General features: G+C 36.6%; 1 protein-coding gene across 2 annotated transcripts in view; it reads left to right on the top strand.

Annotated features, from left to right (window-relative positions):
- LOC135216107 (probable G-protein coupled receptor Mth-like 1) overlaps positions 1-22,337 on the top strand; it is a 256,897-nt gene that overhangs the window by 171,268 nt on the left and 63,292 nt on the right. For both annotated transcript variants that reach the window (XM_064251144.1, XM_064251145.1), the window contains exon 5: positions 5,018-5,165. In XM_064251144.1, the coding sequence (XP_064107214.1) occupies positions 5,018-5,165 (148 nt within the window). The remainder of the gene's footprint in view (positions 1-5,017; positions 5,166-22,337) is intronic.

Here is a 22,337-nt window from a genome sequence, read left to right as displayed (position 1 = left end):
ATTCTGTAGGTTATGGTTATTTATATGGTTAAAAATAGCTGAGCTTTTTTTTGTTTCTATGGTGTTTTTATGTTGCATGGCATCAGTGGTTATTCAGCAATGGGACCAACGGCTTTACGTGACTTCTTGGAAAAATCGATAGTGAACTTCCATCACCAAAAGTACGCATCTCTGACCCCTCAATGGTATGCCCGAGAATTGAACTTGTGGCCACCGAGGTGGCAGGCCAAGACCACACCGATTATGCTGTTGAGACGCCTCTGAGCTCTGTTGTCCATATCTAACTGACCGTTTATGTTGTATTTATCTCTGGGGAAGTGATTTTTCTGTAAAACTGATATAAGATTGATCACAGTCCAGGCATGGGATTTCGTATACTCCTGTGTTTTTGGGGATTGGCTTTTTTTGGACGTTGATCAAGAAATTGTCAAGGGCATTTGGGTGGGTAAAGGCAAAAGGGTTAGATTTTCCTAGAATCTGCGTCATACCGTAGCTAAATCCCTGATTAACGTCCAACAAAAACCAATCCCCAAAGACACAGGAGTATACGAAATATCATGCCGGGACTGTGACCAATCTCAAATCGGTTTTACAGGAAAATCAATTCCCCAAAGATTAATACATCATAAATGGACAGTTAGGTATGGAAAACAGAACTCAGCTTTTTTTAACCATATGAATAGTAATAACCACAGAATAAACTGAAATTTATCATGTATAATTTATAGCAGCAAATGTCAGTGCAAAAGCCAGATTTTGGAGTCTGCCTTGATTAAATAAAGACAGGTAATGAATATCGCAAAAAGTGCCTGGGATTCAGGTATCATAGATAAAATCTTCCTTCAACCAATGCTTAAGAAGATTAAAGAGAAATTATCAACCAGGGTGACCTAGTTAAATGGCTTACCTATGAATGGATCTCTTGGTATAAATACCACCTTTCTGTAACTTTTCTCATTCACTACCTACCTGAAGAGAGAGACAGCAGTCTCTGAAATATAGTATTTACTTTCTATATTTTGGCATTTTTATGAGCTCCTTTTATTATATATATATATATATATATATATATATATATATATATGTTATATATATATAATATATTATATATATATTATATATATGCATGTGTGTGTGTGTGTGTCTTAACACTTGAAAGTAAAATGTAAAGAGAAGTGCAGTTGTAAGACAGCACAGACTAAGGTAATCGAGAAGGACAGAGAAATAAGTGTAATACCAAAACTATAAGGGGAAGAATTGAACAAGTGCTTTAAAAACCCCAAAACAAAGAAGTAAATTATACTGGAGGAAAGGAGGTACTGCCTACACAAAGAAAGGCCATGAAACCAATGGAGGGTGCTGAGTTAAGAAAAGCGTTTATGTGTCGTTGAAGGGAGTTCTGAAAGTTGCTGAATGAAGAGCAAGAACAGAGGCAGACCTGAATGATTCACATGTAAAAGGTGGTCAAGATATTTTAAGGATGCTTGCTGAAAGTGAGTGGCAGTAAGGAGGTCAATGAATGGATGAAAAGTGGACAGACACCAGAAATATCTAGGCACAGAAGGAAGTAGTGTGGTGCTGGATCAGAATCATAATGCCATGACAGACTTTGGAAAGTCTAGAGAGCCTAGTGTTTGACAAGAGAAGTGAAGAGGTGAAGGATGGGTAGCACCGTGAATTTAGTGCGGGAGGAGGCGCCCAAATAAGCTTTGATAATCTTATATGAAGGAAAATTCTGTATGAGACATACGTGAAACTGCAAAAACAAAATAATAATAGTATTGACACAGATGATAAGAAAGCTGTTGAGCATATGTGGTTGAGAGCATGTAGAAGCTTTTTGGTGAGGCACAATTCGTGAGAATAAGTAGGTCTGAGAGTGAGTGGCTGATTGGCGTTCAAATGAGTCTCAGACCAGATTTCAAGTCTTCTCTCTTCTACATTTTTGGGGAAGGACTGATAAAGGAAACCAGGGAAGGGCACGAGATGCAGGAACAAATTCAGCAACAGAGAAAAAGGTGCCTGGATGTGTAGTAGAATGGCTTTGGGTTGCGCATGATGGAGTTGGTTGATAAGAGCCCAGAGAAGCAGGAGAGATTAGCAAAACATTTAAGCGTTCTCAATAAAAGTGACCTAAAAATCAGTATGAGCAGCCCTTCTTATTGACTGCGTTATTAGCAGTGATATTTTTCATCTGATGTTTTCCGCGCACAGTTTGGAAGGGAACCCCTCAGTCCCTCGTGCTCCCTCGCTCCTGGACCTTTCCTGTTTGTTTGCCTTCTGTCTGAAAAGTTGGACCTTTGGCTCTGTCGTTTCTTAGACGACTACTTGCGTAGCATTCAGTCAATTCGGGCATCAGTCTATTTGCAAAACGAACTCCCTTTGTCTTTATTTCTCCTCTCCGCGTGCTAATTTATAAATTAATATGTCACCTTTGGTATTATTATTATTATTATTATTATTATTATTATTATTATTATTAATTATTATTATTGTTGTTGTTGAAAAGAAGGGCAGAATTAAGCGAGTTGATTTTATATATTGTTTTTTCTATTTTCCTTACAATTCGCTTCTCAGGCTCAGCGATGTTTCTGAGTAACTGGCCAATATTCATATTGGGAATTTTCAAAAAATTATAAATGCTGAAGGTAATCTTTTATTAGAACAGGATATCAGGTCCAGGTCAAGCAGGGGTCGTCGTCAGTGCCGGTATTATTCCATAGGGGTGGTAGTAAAGTTCGGGGACCGGGGCTCGTCTTCGGTTTAAGGGCTGGCATCGGTGCTGGTATAGCTGGTATCACGTGACGTTTCGACTTTCTCGCAGGTCATCTTCGGACGAGTCGTTTGAAGAGACTGTAGCAAGAAAGTCTGTGGGGCGGTATTAATAGCGGCTCGACCTAGAGTTGCATTCTCATTGGTCGGGCCGGTCTTGGACGAAGTCGTGGATCTCGCCTCGAAGGTCTCAGGGATTCTCTCGTGCGAGCGCCACAATAGTGTGCCTGGGGATGAACGACAGGAATTCCGTCCGTAGCAGGAATCCTGACATCCTGTGGGGGCTCCTGATTATCTGGTATTGATAAAGGAAACCAGGGAATGGCACGAGATGCAGGAACAAGTTCAGCAACAGAGAAAAAGGTGCCTGGATGTGTAGTAGAATGGCTTTGGGTTGCGCATGATGGAGTTGGTTGATAAGAGCCCAGATGATCAGGAGACCCCACGGGATCTCAGGATTCCTGCTACGGACGGAATTCCTGTCGTTCATCCCCAGGCACACTACTGTGGCACTCACACGAGCGAATCCCCGAGACCTTCGAGGCGAGATCCACGACTTCGTCCAAGACCGGCCCGACCAATGAGAATGCAACTCTAGGTCCGAGCCGCTATAAATACCGCCCCACAGACTTTCTTGCTACAGTCTCTTCAAACGACTCGTCCGAAGATGACCTGCGAGAAAATCAAAACGTCACGTGATACCAGCTATACCAGCACCAATACCAGCCCTTAAACCGAAGACGACCCCGGCCCCGAACTGAACTACGCCTACGGAATAATACCGGCACTGACGACGACCCCTGCTTGACCTGGACCTGATATCCTGTTCTAATAAAAGATTACCTTCAGCATTTATAATTTTTTGAAAATTCCCAATATGGATATTGGCCAGTTACTCAGAAACATCGCCAGCTCCTGAGAAGCGAATTGTAAGGAAAATAGAAAAAACAATATATAAAATCAACTCGCTTGATTCTGCCATTCTTTTTAACAGTATTTGCCTAAAAGATGGTCTTCTACCAAAATATTATTATTATTATTATTATTATTATTATTATTACATATGATTCCGATTTTCGCTCTGTTCCACATTCCTATCAGCATTTTGCATAGTTCTGTTTGCTCAAGTAATATTCATCCATAAATGTACGAACGCATCTTTCTGGTGCCTCTCTTGGCAATCCAGTGGGTCATTCTTCTTCTTTTCCTTTGCTTTTTATCCCCGGTTCCATCACTTGTCAGCTCGGATCTTGCGAAGTTGGTCTGACCAAGACAGTTTCCATTAGTTCACTCCGCTCTCCTCCCATCCACTTGTCTTCCAGAATCCAGGATATTCAGTTCGCAGCTTCAAACTTCTATTGGCGAAATCGTTTCAGTTGCTCAGCTTTCATTACTAACTCATTATTAGCCGAGGGTGGGGGAGGGGGGGGCAGGCGTTGTGGGAAGGAAGGAGGCATCATTGTTCAACAGTTAGAGAACTGCCCCCGTTTTATTCTTGGTTTTGTTCTTTCTTCCTCTCCCCCAGCAATCTCTTGAATGGTACGACCCCTCGTATTGAAAATGATTCGTAATAGTCTATATCATTATGTTGTGCACCATTCCTTTTTAGCTTTCCTTTTATATTTGCTTCATGTATAAGTTGTATAATGCCATGCGGTTGTCCACTTCCGCATTTTACCTGGAAAAATTGAAAATGCATTTTGGAGAATATCCTTCACCTGGAAATATATCATTTGGATACACTTTAGTTCCGTAATACTTAAATCCAATGCAACAGTCTCTTCGAAAATCTATACAGATTTACATTTTCTTTGAACTCAATTACTAAAGGTCAAGGAATAAGTGGACTATCAGGCAAGACCCAGGAACTGCTAGTAGTGGATAGATAGCTAGAGCAACTGCTGATATCTCGGTTATAGGCTGGACTCTAGAACTCTTTGCTGGATGAGGTACCGCATTTTTTGTTATACTGTGTGTATGTGTGTGTGTGTTTTATTGTGATTACGAAGTGTTTATGTTCACACAACTTCAAGACAAAGTTCTTGGCTGTTCTTATGCTAAGTGAGAGCGGGCTTTATAGCTAAAGTAGTGTAGATGCAGACAATACACTATGCATATTTGAAATTTCCATATGATTAATTCATGTTTTGTCATTCTTTATTAGTCTTACTCTCCTCAGTAAGAAACTATTGCATCAGAATTTCGTAAAATTAAATTTGTACATTACGTTTGTATCTCTTTACAGAAGACGTATCACTCTGGGCATATTTCTATGGATTCGTTTTGGTCCTTGTCATTGCCAACATTATTTTCTTCTGTCAAGTGGCGTATATCCTCATAGTGGCCCAGAATGACCCCATCTTGCAAAGAACCCGACAACAAGACCGTGAAAGGTAAGATCTGGTAGGATCTGTTTATTTCTGAATAGCCAAAGCTTTTGGTTCTCTGAGGCCCCACGTGCCACAGGGAGATCTCGGAAGAGAGAGAGCTTATTTGAAAATGTCACCTGGACGATCACGTTCATACAACCAGTGAGAATTAGTATCACTGCTAATATCTCTTCAGTCTCATTTGCTGATGTATTTGGAAGCTCCGCTTCACTTTGATGAGTTGCATGAGTTCCATCACATTTGGTGCTGTTTCTCAGTTGCACTTCATGACGCTTGATATATTTATCTGAAAGGACTCCTTTGGTCGCCAAAAATTCTACTCCTTAATTGTACTCAATAGTGGAGAAGGTCATCAGGTAGGATTGGACGTCAGAATACGGCAAAACGTCCATATATAAATTTGTTCCTTATAAAAAGGTTATGAAGATTATACGGGCGGCTTTAGAAGCCGGATGAGTCTTTTTTTTTTTTATTCGTTATTAAAGTGACTTAGAAGCATGTCTCATTGGGAAAATGTGGTTTCAATATATATATATATATATAATATATATATATTATATATATATATATATATATATATATGTATATATATATTATATATATGTGTGTGTGTCTGTGCATGTATGTATAACTGAATCACGAAAGTTTGGAATGTGATGAATATATAAATAAAGGTAGAAGCCACGAAGGAAAGTGAAACAGTGGAGTGTGCTGCGAGATCTTTCGACTCAAGGTCCTTTACTTCTCAGACTGACATATTAAGAAACATGAGTGTACAAGGAAGGGTCGTATAAATGACAGATAGAGATTATAAAGGAAATAAGTACCTAGAATCAAACACACTGGAGAATTACTAACCTTCACTTCCCAAACGGGGGTACAATTTGAGAAATTTACAAAAAGATCAAGTCCAACTGCTCAGAAACAGGGGCAAGACAGTTAGTTCAGGTGCTGACTATGGTTCTGTAGGAAAATTTGAGTATGGAGAATTTTACTTCAGAAATGTTTAGTAGGTGTCTTAGTAAGTGTTTTTGACTTGGGTGAACATCTGCCATCCGGTAGGTTTTCCGGTTATGACGTCATCAAAGATGGCGGCCTCTCGATTGTGAAACTTGTCATATCTCTCTTAATACTAGCCCGATTTGGATGAAACTTCAACTATTTCCACTATTAGAAATTTACAACTTAAAAGAAGAGGGAAAAGTGATGAAAGTGTTTGCAAATATTGAAAAGTGTCTAATTTTAAACCATTAATGCTCAGCGGCAGGAAATCCTGCCATCAAGTTTAAACAGGTTTATACAAAATACCAGGAAGTTCAGAGAATCATCACCTATTAGGATATGAACAAACATGTCTAATCTTTTGCTAACTGAGCCATATTCTCGTAGGACTCCAAATAATAAGCCTGGTGCTATTTTAAACTTTAGTGAGTGAAGAGGTCAGAATCAGCACTGTCACCTCCTTGTAAAAGACTGCATGTCTTCTTCTTACTATATGCATTTTACAAATAAATATGGTCGAATGCAGTACTCTAAGGATGAACCCATTGAATAATAGAATAGTGAACGCTGTAACATTATTCTGAAATTAGACAAGAAAGAAAATTTTTACTGTGGCAGGATTTCCTGCCACTGGGCATTGGTGTGAACAGATTTACACCCTACTTGGATTTTTCACTAAATATTGTAATATAAATTTCATAAAAAATCTTTGCATGTGTATGAACTTAATACTCCTTCACAAACATGTACACTTGGAATAATAGGCTCTTATAAATCCATATATACATGTGTACATGAGCACATTAGTTTGTACACTTGAACAAAATTCAGGTAGTATACTGTATAATCTGTATATATATATATATATATATATATATATATATATATATTTGTGTGTGTATTATATATGTATACTTATACATATGTATACGTGTATATAATATATATATAATATATATATATAATATCTAATATATATATATATATATATCTATATATATTATACGTATATATATATATATATATATATATATATATATGTATCAGTATACATATAAATACATATATATATTCTATATAATAATATTATATATAATATTATAATATATATATATATATTATACAGTAATACTACCTGAATTTTGTTCAAGTGTACAAACTAATGTGCTCATGTACACATGTATATATGGATTTATAAGAGCCTATTATTCCAAGTGTACATGTTTGTGAAGGAGTATTAAGTCATACACATGCAAAGATTTTTTATGAAATTTATATTACAATATTTAGTGAAAAATCCAAGTAGGGTGTAAATCTGTATATTATATAGTATACTGATACATATATAATACATATATATGTATTATATATGTATCAGTATATATATATATATATATATCATATCTATATCTATATATATATATATATATATATATATATATTATACAGTATACTACCTGAAATGTATTCAAGTGTACAAATAATGTGCTCATGTACACATGTATATATGGATTTATAAGAGCCTATTATTCCAAGTGTACATGTTTGTGAAGGAGTAATTAAGTCATACACATGCAAAGATTTTTTATGAAATTTATATTACAATATTTAGTGAAAAAAATCCAAAGTAGGGGTTGTAAATCTGTTCATACCAATGCCCAGTGGCAGGAAATCCTGCCACAGTAAAAATTTTCTTTCTTGTCTAATTTCAGAATAATGTTACAGCGTTCACTATTCTATTATTCAATGGATTCACCCTTAGAGCATTGCATTCGACCATATTTATTTGCAAAGTGCGCATATATATATATATATATATATATATATATATATATATATATATATATATATATATATGTGTGTGTGTGTGTGTGTGTGTGTGTGTGTGTGCGTGTGTGTGAGTGTGTGTGTGTATATATATTTTTATATATATATTTATATATTTATATATATATATATATGTATATATATATATATATATATATATATATATATATATATATATATATATATCCTGAAGCTCTCTTTGTCCTTCATTGCATGATAAGGGAATGAATTCATTTGAAAGGAAGTCTTTTCATATTCATTATGACAATCGCTGGAAGAAGGATATTCCTTTCAATTCTAATACTAAGTGGCTATAGTAAACTTCCTTCTAGAAGGTTGTACCGGTCTGGGTCTCCAAATGTGTGATGATTATGTAAACGGCAGCATGAGAAAAAACACATTTGAGGAAATTTTTATATGCATTCCTATATATATATATATATATATATATATTATATATATATTATATATATATATATATTGTATATGTGTATGTGTATGTATGTATGTATGTATGTATTGTGGGTATGTAATTATGTATTTGGCTGACAACATGGAAATGGCGCAATGATCGTTCCCTTTTTCAACACATGAATAAACTTTGTAAACCACAGTATATTAAAAACAATTCTTAATGTTGGCGAAATTAAGGTCCCCTATTATAGGAAGCACAGAGATAAATATTTCATCAAAAGTAAACACATAAGGTTTGGTTTCAAAATTTTGAGAGCGTTTTCTTTTGACTGTTCACTTAATACAGAACCATAGAGCAGCTTTCATGCAGATGCTCCTGACGCTGCACATGGGCAGGGTTTCAGACGCGATTCTCTTTTGTAGGTAAAATAAAACCTCCAAGTTACCCAGCATATAGCTTTTGATAACTTATTGACATTCCTAGCCCCTATTGCATTCATGGCTAGAAAAGAAATTCAGAGGCAAAATAGGGGTTAAAAGCAAGAAACTTTCACTGGATGTGTCTGTTGTGGAGTAGAAAGACAATAAAGTTGTTAGTGTGGCATCCACTAAAATGAGACGCTGTCCCAACCAAAAAGCCAAACTTTGGAGTAAATAACATGATGTTGATTCTGTTATTGTTTATAACCATCGTACGGGTGGTGTTGATCAACAAATTTCTGCTTACAGAATCAGATTCCGGTAATTGAAAATTACGGAATAGCATTAGCATTTTGGACATCACTGAGCATGGAGTCATTGCTTTAATGAAACAGTTATGCATTCGCCGCAAAGCACTCAGTTCTGGAAAGGCTTGAATCCGGATTAGCAACCAACACAGATACAGTCAACACGAGATCATGAAAGGTGACCAACCAAATTCTAGAAGTCGTAACTGATCCAGAAGAACAACATTTCTCTGCAAAATGTATTTTGATCGTTTGCACCCAGTATGTATGGTGGAGTACCCAAAGGTTTCTGAATAATATGAGTGAAGCTTATCAGAATTTACAATTTAAGTTAAAAAAGATTAGTGTTTTCAACTAATTCAGCATGTACTATTGAATATCCATTAACTGATTCAAAGTAGTTTTTATTGTTGGATTTGACATTTTGCTCATTTTCACTTCATATATTATAGATATAATATATTATATATTATTATATATATATATATATATATGTTAATATATATAATAGTATATATATAATATATATATAATATACTCTCTCTCTCCTCGCTCCGCTATGATGTATAATGATAGTATATATATTATATAATATATATATATAATATAATATATAATATATATGTGTGTGTGTGTGTGTCTGTGTGTGTGCGTGTGTGTGTGTATAAAGGTGGAAGCCACGAAGTCAAGTGAAACATGGAGTGTGCTACGAGATGTTTCGACTCGAGGTCCTTTACTTATCAGACTGACACATTAAGAAACATAAGTGTTCAAGGAAGGGTCAAATAAATAACAGATAAAGATTATAAAGGAAACAAGTACCTAGAATCCAACACACCTGGAGAATTAGTAACCTTCCCTCCCCAAACAAAGTGGGGGTACAATTTGAGAAGTTTACAAAAAGATCAACTCTAATTGCTCTGAAACAGGGACAAGATTTTGGTAAACAATAAAAACTTTTTTTTTTGGCAAGATAAACTTATTCACAAAACATACTATATTAAACATACACATACAAAGAAAATATTTATAATTGTCTGTAATTGTATGTTTGAGGTCATTCTTGAACATGTAACTTATACATGGGTCTAAATAAAAAGGCCACGACTGACATTAAAAAAACAATGGGAAGTCAGTTGTATAATGGCAGATTCTAAACGATTTTGTGATAAGACATCCTTTGATCTTGCAATTACTGAACTACTGATCCAATTTATTCGGCGGTCGTTTTCACTTGAATGAATATTGCATTGGATGTTTGGCCAGCTTTGACAGAATATCTATGATGGAATTTGATTTATTATGTTGTTGAGTTCCCTGAGGACATTTTGTATTAGCATTCCTTGTAGTATGTTATTATAGGAAAAAACGAGATGTTAAGGATAACATATAGACATTTTCTTTGTATATGTATGTTTAAAATAAGTTTTGTGAATAAGTTTATCTTGCAATATATATATTATATATATATATATATATATATATATATATATATATATATATACATATATCATATATATATATATATATATATATATTATATGTAAAACTGTTTTTTTTGCAAGATAAACTTATTCGCAAAGCATATTTTAAACATACATTATACAAAGAAAATATTTATATGTTATCTTAACCAGAAACTTATTTTTTTATATATACTTGTGCTAAACTATAAAGTTGGGATTTTTATCATAGTATGCGTTTTTTAAAGCGTTCGTTAAACTCGGAGCGTCGAAGCGTCAGCGTCGTAACCTCGGACAAGCGTCGTAACCCAGGACGGATTTTCCATTGAATAGTATTTAAGAAAAAGCGTCGTTAACCTCGGAACGTCGTAAGCCGGAACCGTCGTAACCCGGGACCGCTGTATCAATATATATATATATATATATATATATATATATATATATATATATGTATATATATATATTATATATATATATATATATATATATATATATATATATATATTTATATATATATGTGTGTGTGTGTGTGTGTGTGTGTGTGTGTGTGTATGTATATATATTACAATCATATCTTCCCAGTGAAATACTGTTCTAATTCATTTTAATAAATTGTTCATGATTAAATACAAATAGCCTCAGATTCCATTTTTGGCAACCAGTAGTAGTGCTTATTAGCAGTTGTTGCTAAGTGTATTAAAAATCCATTTAAGTGTTTTGATAAATGGAAAACCTTGGAACTGTGTGGGTATGATAAGGTAGAATTCTTATAATTACTTTTCGCGCAGTGCAGTGGAGAGACTATTTTTGTCTTTATGTCTTTGTTCCTCTGTTGGGGTCATTTGGCAAAGTTTGGAAAGAACTTTTCCAGTAATTGGACATGTTAGTATTGCACTAATGCCAAATATGAAAGGGTTCCGGGTCTCTCATCGATGTCCACCGCTCTGCATCGCTTGTCAGAGGAGTGTTACTGCTGTCTTCCTTCGTCTGGATGAATTCCCTGAAATTTCCTTGCTTCATAGGACGGTATTTCCTTTCGTATTTCTCTGTAATATACTTAGGATTAGTTTAACGAAGCAGCACTGATAATTAGTTATTTTTGTAACTAATTCTGACCATGCCATGAGGATAACTGTCCCCGGTTGCAATGAGTCAGCTAAAAGAGAATAGTGTTTTGTATTTCAACTACCTCCATGTCAGCCGTTTGCCAGGATGCAGCTTCCATTGCTTTGTAGAAGGCTATTTAAAAAGGCTGAGAAACCTGCCCTCAAACAGCAACTCATTTTTTGTAGGTTCTTGATGCACGCCAAAGAGTTCCAAATTTGTATAGAAGAGAATCAGTAACAACAAATCTTGGATCCTGTTCAAACGAGGAACTTGTGTATACACAATGAACCTTAACACTTAGTGGAGCACCCCTCCCTTGCAAATGAACTTTCTTTTTCTGTGAGGTTTCTGTCAGTTCATTGTAATTATCAGATACATTTGCAATATGCAGACCTGACCCTTGAAGGAGCATATTAAGGCAAACTTTTCGTTACAGCTAATCAAAGATGTAACCACAATTCCTTCTGCTACAAATGACCTGCTGAAGAATTTCAAAGGCCAAACCAAGATATCAGCTGCCACCTACTATCTTTCTAAGTGCTATTCCCGTTCATAGGTATACGTAGACAATTTTGTAGTTTTCTTATGTGAAGATGCTCATATACCCATTCTGAAACATTCATGTGTTAGCCAAATACAAGAATTTCAGACATGACAAATGATTAGAAGGTTGAGCCTGCCCCATCCTAAACTGATTGAAGTAGGAAAAGGATGGGAGCTCCTAGCTTCATTTCATTATCCTAGTAAAGAATGAAGCAAAATATGAATGGATTACGATACCTACTATTGCTAGATCATTATGGGAGGTTTCTTTGTAGGTTTCTTTGTATGAGATATGTTAATTCTCTTCCTTACTCATCCGTCTTGAACTTTACGAGGCAGTCATACAAATAGTTCCTCTCTGCAATTATTTCAATATTTCTGCATGCATGATATAGTACAGTTCCTGGTGTCTTTTCATGTTCAAACTCTTAACTGACCTTACATCCTCAACAGTCGCTTCCACAAGCATTCACAAACTCACACTCACCCTTTCCACTAGATTATTTTATCACAGTGGAATGGCGTTTATGTTTGCTCTTTGGATTATTATTGAACTGTTGTTCTGGTAACCTCGAGTTTCCGTGAGTTAATTAAATACTCTTGTGCACATTGCTCAGTATTTTGACTATGGTCCTTTTGGATGGTGGCTCCATTGGTCACCAGAAGACTGAAGTTTGTTCGTCTTAGCTAGGCTGAATTTTACCACATGGTCATCATCAAAGCATAAATTATGAGATGAATTATTTTTTCTTTCAAATAGTTCCCCCGAGATGGTTTTTATGTTGCCATTTCGAGAATTGTATAGTAACATGTTAGAAGTGTTCTTAGAGATTTTACGTCCTTTTTATTCAAGATACGTCCAGGATGGCTGAGTTGACAAAGATTTCCTAATATCTCTCTGTGGCAGTGTAGTGTGTATGACAGATCATTGAGAGCTGGATGTGATCATGACTGTATAAATAGAAGATGATGGATGCAGCTCAACCACTAGTGGTGTTAGGAGCATGAAGACTTGAGAAGCAGAGGAACAATCACAGAAATTTACTAACTAGTAAAGGTTGTGCAGTCAAGGAGAAGGTGGCTCCGCTTTGAGAAAGAGGTTGTACAAGTTCAGCTGTACATAGAAGATTAGTAACCAAGGACTAAATAACCAATAACAAAACCTCAATTATGACCTTATTCTTGGAAACACTGCAATTATAAATGACCCCAAAGAAATTATTAAAGCTGGGACTGTAGGGTCAGATGAGCCAGAGGAAATTGATATATGGATGGATCTGGAAAAGGCTGATACCAAGACAGCTGCGGTTGTGACCAGAGCATAAGTCCCGTGAGAGAAATGCAGCATCAAGTCACAGAAAATAGCAGCTAAAAGAAGCCCAGCCAAAGGATCCCAGTCTACCCAAGCAGTGAGAGAAAGTGAAGACTGCTGCAGAATATAGGACCAGGGCTAAAGGAACTTTTAAAGTAAAGGTTATTAATAGCATATAGCATGTTTTCCAGGGCAAGGTAGATGGAAAAGTGTGGCAGCTCTTAGCTCCAGAGATATATTATTGGTATAAGAGAAGAAGAATGATGACTGTAAACGATGGCCCACATAGACATGGCAACAGTGATGGAGCTCTTCAATTCATTTCGGTCAGAGGTTACACTTATCATCTACCAATATGAGACTTAAGGAGAACATGGAGAAGATTGAGAGGGTGCGGGAGCATATAACCGTGGTGGAATCTGGTAAAAATCAGGAGAAAAAAGGAATGTCTGGAAAAGAGGTTACCAATATGCAGGAACTTTTCTTAAACAAATTTAAACTACTAGGAAAGAGGAGCTTTGTGGAGGCTGTAAAGGAAAAGCCTCCTCAGTATTTCTCTTTTTGGGCTCTCAGGATACTTTTAACTTGCTTCTCCTCACCACAAGAAGTATGTGAGGAAGGTGAAAGAGACATCTAAGGAAGGAAAATGCTTTGCATATTCAACAAGGTAGACCAAGAAGAAGTCGGATACGGAAAGGTACAGTTATTGGAACAAATGATGGTACTGGGTTGTTGGCAGCTGAGCCAGTGACAAGTTTGTCACTTTTTTGTCTCACCGCTTTGGTCCTCTGTATCAGTATCAGGTTCTAAAAATGTAACATGTGAAAGCTTCAAGTAAAGCACGGTAATTATTTATCATATAAATCTATTATAGGTGATTTACAAAAGAATCAAATATCAAATATCTTTCAACATGAAAACTGGCCAAAAATAATAGTTGAAAAGAAATGGTACAACAAGAAAAATCATGGAATACAGAATGGCTAACATAGTTACTTTTAATTGTTGATTTGTAAAGAAAAATAAACATATTGTACGGGGACTTTGTGACCGCTATAATTAATTGCTTTGAAGAAACTCATTTACTGCAATAGGAAAATCACTTTCGTAGCACTGTTCATCCAGACTTTAGTTTTGTATCTTCCTCACCTGTTGATCTGAGTATTGGATTGTTGTTGAAGAGTAGGCCATCTAGTGGCTTAGATTTCCTTTTTCATGAAAGAATTGCACCAAATGTGAAAATTGTGCCACCATTAGCCGAGCATCTTTTCTTTATTGATATCAGTACAAATGATAACAGTTTTAGGTTAGTCAACTGTTATATGCCTTGCTAGCTGATCGACCCAGTGCTGCCTAGGAAAACAAACTCTGAATAACAACTAATAAACTCTCTCTCTCTCTCTCTCTCTCTCTCTCTCTCTCTCTCTCTCTCTCCTGTTCCGAGGTTGCAGAGTTTTTGTCTTGTAGAAGTTCCTACCCGTGGTGTCTGCTGGTGTGGCCTTTGTGGGCATTCCTTGGGGATTTTCATGGTTGGAGGAGAAGCATTCGACTAATAAGATTCTGGCTGTTCATGGCTATTTGATATTTAGTAATTTAAGTGATGCTGCTGTTCACTCCTGGCGAAAAATCATTTGCCTAGGCATATTGTGTTACTCAGTTGGGAGCTACGACTCATTTGGGATCGTCTAACAGGGAGACCGTATGTTAGTGTGGCAGTGATAAAAGGTATTCTGGCGGCAAACTATGGTAAACTGTCCATGGATAAGCAGATGCAACTCAGATAAAAATATTGAAACCAAGACAAAAACAAAGATGAACCAAGAAAAGTTAAAATTAAAGCACATGTGTGAAATGCAATGTAAACAAGTGGTGCGTAGATTACAAAGAGGCATGCGCATCAAAGCTAGGTAGTCTCAGTGTCTGTCTCTCCTGTCAACAAGAACAGGAGATAGCAAAACTGAGGAGGAAAGTAGAAGAAATATCAAAAGAGATAAAGGAGTTGACAAAGGACAAACTTAAAGGCAAGAGAAGAGAAGATAGGATGGAAAAAGAATTTGAAGACCTACGAAGGGTAGAGAGCAAGAGGAATTGAACAACGACATAGTAGAAAACAGAGAGAGTATAGTGGAGGTTAGAAAACAACTGCTTAAGAATAGAACCAGAAATGAAAATGAAACAAGCACTAGACAAGGTACCAAAAAATAAGCTTATAAGGCAAGAAATGATGAATTCAAGAGAGCTGTTGGTAGAAGAGTGATAGCAGCCAGAAAACACAGTTGTCCCTCAAAAGGAATAAACACATTGAATAGATTTGCTGTGATCTTGGAAACAGAAGAGGAAACAACCTTAATTGGAGATTCGCTAGTAAAAGATCAGGGGTTAAGTTTTGTGGCCAAAAATAGAAATATGAGAAAAGTTAATTCTTACAGCAGGTGCAGGAGGAAAGAAGATAGCTGAGGCAGTGAAAAAAATCAAGGTGAAAAGTAGAAAAAGTGCAATCGTAGTGCAAGGAGGAGGAAACGACTTATTTCTAAAAGATGGAAGAACTGGCCAGACAGAAGGTCTGTTAGCCAATCTGAGGAATGTTGTAGAAAATATCTGTGAGAAAACCGATATCGGCATTCTAATGGGACTTCTGCCTAGAGCCAATATAAGCCACTACTCCCTCAGCAAGGGAATTGGAATCAATGACAGGGTGGAGCAAATATGCCAAGAAAAGGTTGTTAGGTTTCTAAATATTTTGGACAGATTTGTAGGGAATAAAAACTATATAAAAGAGATGGAACTCACTTGAATTTGGAAGGAGCAAAGTTACTGGGAAACCTTAACAAAAACCTCTTGAAACACCTGAGTGAACTGATCATTCAAGGGAAGAAGTCAGAAAGCTCCCTGAATTTGGTTAGTAATAGCACTGCAGGAAACAGTGAAAATAAGGGAAACAAATAAACCTGCCAAGGACAAAAGAGAGGATAGAAAAGTCCCTCAGAGTGGCAGAGTTTAATGCACAATCTATTCGGAACAAAGTAGGTCTCTTCAAAGCACTAATAGCAAGTGAAAAATTAGACATAATAGGCATCACAGAAACATGGATACAAGAAGCAACATGTGACTCCGTAGGAGAGTACTAAATAGCAGAATATAAATTGTTCAAAAAAGATAGACCGAATAAAAATGGTGGAGAAGTTATGTTATATGTCAAGGACCACCTCAGTCCAATAGAGCATATTACAACCAAGCAAGAAGTAGTTGGCATCAATATAATCAGTAAAAGGAAGAGGCTAACTCTAATACTAGTGTACAGACCTCCCTGCTGACTAGAAATGTCCGACGAGCAGCTGTATGCACTACTAGGACAAGAAATAAACAACAAACTCTGAATAATAAAGGGAGATTTCAATACATTAGTACACTGGAAGACTATGACCTCTACATCAAACTTAGAAGGAAAGAGAATTCTAGAATTGGTCCAAAACGAATTTCTTCACCAATGAGTAGACAAACCTACAAGAGGAAACGACATACCAGACATTGTCCTATCAAGAGAAGATAACCTAGTATCTGACCTTTCAGTAGATGCAAATCTAGACAAAAGTAACAATGAAATTATTACATTTCTCCATATTATTCAACACAAAAAGAGAAGATGATACAAAAGAGATTAGACTACCATAGAAGAGACCTAAGAAAACTAAAGGAGTATGTTAAAAAACTAGAGTACGACCAAAACACAGCCATATACAATTACTGCCATGGGAAGCCTTTCTGGAAGAATACACAGAAAAATGCTCCAAATATATTCCATTAAAGCAAATACTAACAGATGGCAACCCATCAGCATAAGTGTTTCAACAGAGAAATAGAAAATTAAATAAGAGAAAGAGACAGATTTCACAAAGCAATGAATCCACACCCAACACCAGAAGAAGCAAGCAGGCATAAAGAACTCGGTAGAATGGTGGATAAATTAGTAAGAAATGCAAAGATAAATGAGGATAAGAGAGTTGCATCAATTTGCAAGGAAAACCCAAAAGAATTCTTGGCTCATGTAAATAGTAGGAAGCCAATAAAAAAATAGCATAGGTCCCCTAAGAGACAATGTGGGGATGAAAACCTAGTGAACCACAAGACTTTGGAAAAAACCACGAATTTATTTGAATAAGTTTTTTACTAGTGTTTTCACAATTGAAGACACTACCTCAATCCCTGAACCAGCTATTAAATATGAATGGGCAGAACCACTTGACAAAATATTTACATAAGAAGATGCTAAAAATAAAATAGAAAATCTTAACAAGTTCAAATCTCATGGCCCAGATGGGATTCATCCAAGAGAAATTAAAGAGTTATAAGAGGAGATTGTTCGTCACCTATATAAACTCTGCAGAAAAATGGCAGAACAACGAAAGGCAACCAAAGGATGGAAACTGGGTAGTGTGCCTTCAGTTTACAAAAAAAAAGGTCCTAGAGAAGAGCCAGGAAATTATAGACCAATCTGGATAACATCAGTCCCTTGTAAGATTTTTGAGTCCATAATTGCAGATCAATTTATGGATCACGTTGATAGAAACAACTTGTTGTTGAACAGTCAACATGGCTTCACACAAAACAGATCCTGCCTATCAAACCTCCGTAACATGCTTGGTATTTATGACAGTAGTAGAGCAATAGATATACCGTACTTAGATTCCAAAAGGTCTTTGACAAAGTTCCCCACAAGAAACTAATGACATAAGTTAGAGCTTTAGGAATTGTAGGAGAAACAGCAGTCTGGATTGAAGGCTGGCTAACTAATAGAAAACAGAGTCGTAATAAATGGTGAAGAATCAAAATGGGCAGATGTGACAAGTGGAGTTGCTCAGGGTTCTGTCCTTGGCCTGCTCTTGTTTTTTTTTTTTTATTTATACTAATGACATTCGTGTGGGATTAACTAGCAGGATAGTCAAATTTGCAGATGATGCCAAACTAGGTGTAAATGCAGCAGACCTAGAGACAGTAGAAAGTTTAAGAAATGATCAGAAGAAAATAGGAGAGTGGTAAAAAAGATGGAAAATGCCTTTTAATGTGGATAAGTGTAAAGTGTTACAAATAGAAACAAACAACCTTCTTGCCAACTACGTGCTGCTTGGGAATGACATAAATAGTGTAAAGCTAGTAGAGGACCTTGGAGTTATTATTACCAAGGACTTACAATCCACAAAACAGTGCAAAAAAGCTGAAATGAAGGCACAGAAACTAGTGGGATATATAAAGATGCAGTTCAAATACAGAAACAAGGAAACGATGCTGCAGCTCTACACATCAATAGTTAGACCGCAAAGTTAATTCCATCCATCAGGCAAATAGGTTACCGAAGATGACTAGAGAGCCTGAACATGTCGGGCTTAGAAACACAACGATTGCGATGACAACTAATAGAAACATTCAAAATACTGGAAGGTATAACAAAAGGTGACAGTAACCTATCTATGTTAAATGAAAGCCAGACAAGAAATAATGGATGGAAACTAGAGCTGATGAGTTACAACACATCTCATTGCAGGAACTTTTTCACATACTAGAGTGTGATACATGGAATAAACTGCCACCAGAAGTTGTAAACACCAACAGTGGGGAAGAGTTTAAAAGAAAGCTTGACAAAATCGTTAGGACACTGTGAATGAACAGTAAAGCCTCATTGACACAGGGCTAGTTTAGCAGTGCTACCAACCTGTAAACTACTCCTCTACTTGCCCAATGTCAGCGAAAAGATAGTAGGCTTGCCACTTGCCGGGATAGTCTGGGCTAGTGGCAGATGAAGTTGATGTGCCAACTACTTTACTAGCTACTTGCCAGTCAAGTGACCCATTAGCGGCCACAACCATCCCCATGTCAACGCCAAGTTGCCATCTTGCTGGACAGTTGTCATCACCTTCCCCGAGCGCAAACTTGTGTGAGAATTGGAATCCAGATGAAATTTTGACGTTTTTGGAAATATATGATTAATATGAATGCCTGTGGGGTATAAGGGACACTCATTATATGAATAGGAACAAGTGTGACATGGCTATGATTATGTTAGGCCTTCACTTTTTCCACGTAGATTTTTTTTAAGGAAGAAAATTAAAGTTATCAAAAACGTCTATAGATAAGAACTGGTGAAAATTGAAAAATCAGAGAAAAGTGGAGCAGGATTGGATGAGATTTTCCAGCCTCGATGGTTCAAGAAAGCTGATGCCTTCTTACACAATGCAACAGGAAGCCGAGTTTCATTCTCAAATAAGTTTCTTTTGTAGCATACTTCATTTTATTTCCTGTCAATAAACAAATTATGATGCAGATTGAATTAATCCCTAGACAAAATTAGCACCATCTGGATGTAAAATGAAATACTGTTGCTTTTCATCTTTTACTGCATAAAGGAGGCTACGGCCTTTCACAGTGATGTCAAACATGATTAATCATAGATTAATAATAATAATATAAGAGTGAAACCTTGGAGAAATTTATCCATTTTTGTGGTTAAGACCCACCCACTATATTCTTAAACTTTTGCTTGTGAGGTTATGGGTCATGAAAGGATAATTACATTACCCTCATGCGCATATGCCTTTTATATTGTGTAGGATCTTCAGTGGCTAATTCATTTAGTGTACTGGAGCCTCCTAAACTTTCTCTCGACTGAAGCCACTTCCTCACCCTTATTGTACACTTCTTCATTGCTTTCTTTTTCACAACTGTTTCTAATTTGTTTGGGAAAACGGCACCTGCAGCATCATTTGCTACATCCATGTTATTGGAATCTTGATGGCTACTGGCTGCAAATACTTTCCTGCCAAACTACCCTAGTGTCAACACTTACTTGCCAGGTAAATTAACTTATAGCTAGCACTAGCAGTGACTAAACTAGCCCAGTGTCAACAAGGCTTAAAACCTGCCCCTAGAGATAAGTGAGCACACAATGTCTCCTCAGATGGACTGACAAATCTTTTAGACATCCATATACTTTTAACTCCTTGTAACTCCACTGCCTCTCACTCTTTCCCTTTCATGTTAAGATAGTAGCTTCAGATACATTACCCAGCATTTTTGACATTTTATATTTCTCCCCTCCTCACCCCTCATTCCTATTGGGGCTGAATTTGGACGTAAAGGGCATCAGTAGTGTCACTAGTCATCTCAGCGACCTCAATCACTATGGATTAGACATTAATATCTGTCATTTTTGTTCTTTTTTTATCACCCCGACCCCCTTTGGTGCCAGCGATGTCCCTCCGCCACAGTATTCTTTTCCAGATAGTAAGTCATACGTATGCCAAAATGAGGTATGATAATCCCTGAGCGATTATAATCCCCAACCCATCAGGAAATTTGGTAGGGAGCTTATAGGGTGGTGTAGCGAATGCAGTTACTGCATGGCAGATGTAGCAGGACTACCTGTCGATCGCCACACCTAGTGGATGAGTGACAAACTGAAATTCCAGGCGATGCTCTTTTGCATATAGAAAAATGTCGCTCAAACAAGAGTCATTTACTTAGAATTAAGTTGTTTGCTGAAGATATAATTTATGCACTCTCGGAAAGCGGAAGAAAAAGATATATATTTACGCAGTGGCTATCGGTCCGGAATTCCAGACCTAGAGGTCAGCGCTATTGACATGGCACACACCAGACGGTTAAGGGGAGAGTTACTATACCCTCACCCTGGGACACCGGATGCGTGCTGGGGATGCAAGGTGACGCTGCTTTTTTAACAATCATTTTTTTGACATCTGCTGTCAGTAAGTGGGTGGTAGAATGGCACTTTGCACTTTATCCAGATTTTAAAAAATTCTTGGCTAGCTCGTATATGCTGGCAAGCAGTAATGATGCACACTACGCACGCTAGCCACAGAGGTTACAGTAGGCTAGCAATTAGGTACATGTATTAATTTTATTAGTTTATCAAGACATATTCATGTCACTTAGGCATACATAATGAGTTACAATTTATTGATAATATTGAGATGTACTCTTAATTGCAGTTTTCCCTTTCTCTGTATCAAGGGGTCACCCAGGTACAACATTACATTTACCAAATTTATTGATTATAATTGTAGTAGAAAAATACAAGTTCAGGTTTAGGCTCCCTCATATCATTAGCAACAATATTAGTATAGGCACTATAATTAATTCTATAGTAAAGTTTCTCAGATTGCCTACCATACCAATAATACCTTGGCATTTCCCTGGACTGGCAACTCTGCATCTAAATCAAGTTATTAAATTCTGGGTTAAAAGCAGACTCTGAGATACAGAAATAGAGTCTCTATTTCCCCAAAAGAATTAGCATGAAAGTCAAGGAAAATGAATGTGAAAGTCCCAAAACTATGGGACACAGTTATTCCTCTAATTGTCATTTTGAAAAAAAAAAAAGTCACCCCTATTCCCACTGTCAAAACTCCTCAATATTTTCCCATACACAATTGTCAATTAGAGAATTCATTTTCTATGGTGACAAACCGAATCCATTTATAAAACAAACCACAATTATCAGAAATAAAATAAAAAGAATGGATAAATGTCCCATAAACCATATTTATTTTTCCTTTGCACTTCAGTTCCCTCCACAATATTCAGAAGTTTTTTCAACGTCTTTCTCCACTGTTCCTTTTCCGATGGGTCTTCCAATGCCTCCTCTGGCTATTCTTGCTCGTAGATCACTTCAAAACTCTCGCCTCTAATGCCCCATTTCCCTCCAATACTAGGGATTATATTTACGTGTCCGATGGAAGCACAAGCCTACGCACAAAATGTTTTGGAA

Source organism: Macrobrachium nipponense, chromosome 6, assembly GCF_015104395.2.
Source record: "Macrobrachium nipponense isolate FS-2020 chromosome 6, ASM1510439v2, whole genome shotgun sequence".
In the NCBI taxonomy this organism is placed as follows: domain Eukaryota; kingdom Metazoa; phylum Arthropoda; class Malacostraca; order Decapoda; family Palaemonidae; genus Macrobrachium; species Macrobrachium nipponense.
This window is presented reverse-complemented; position numbering and strand designations above follow the sequence as displayed.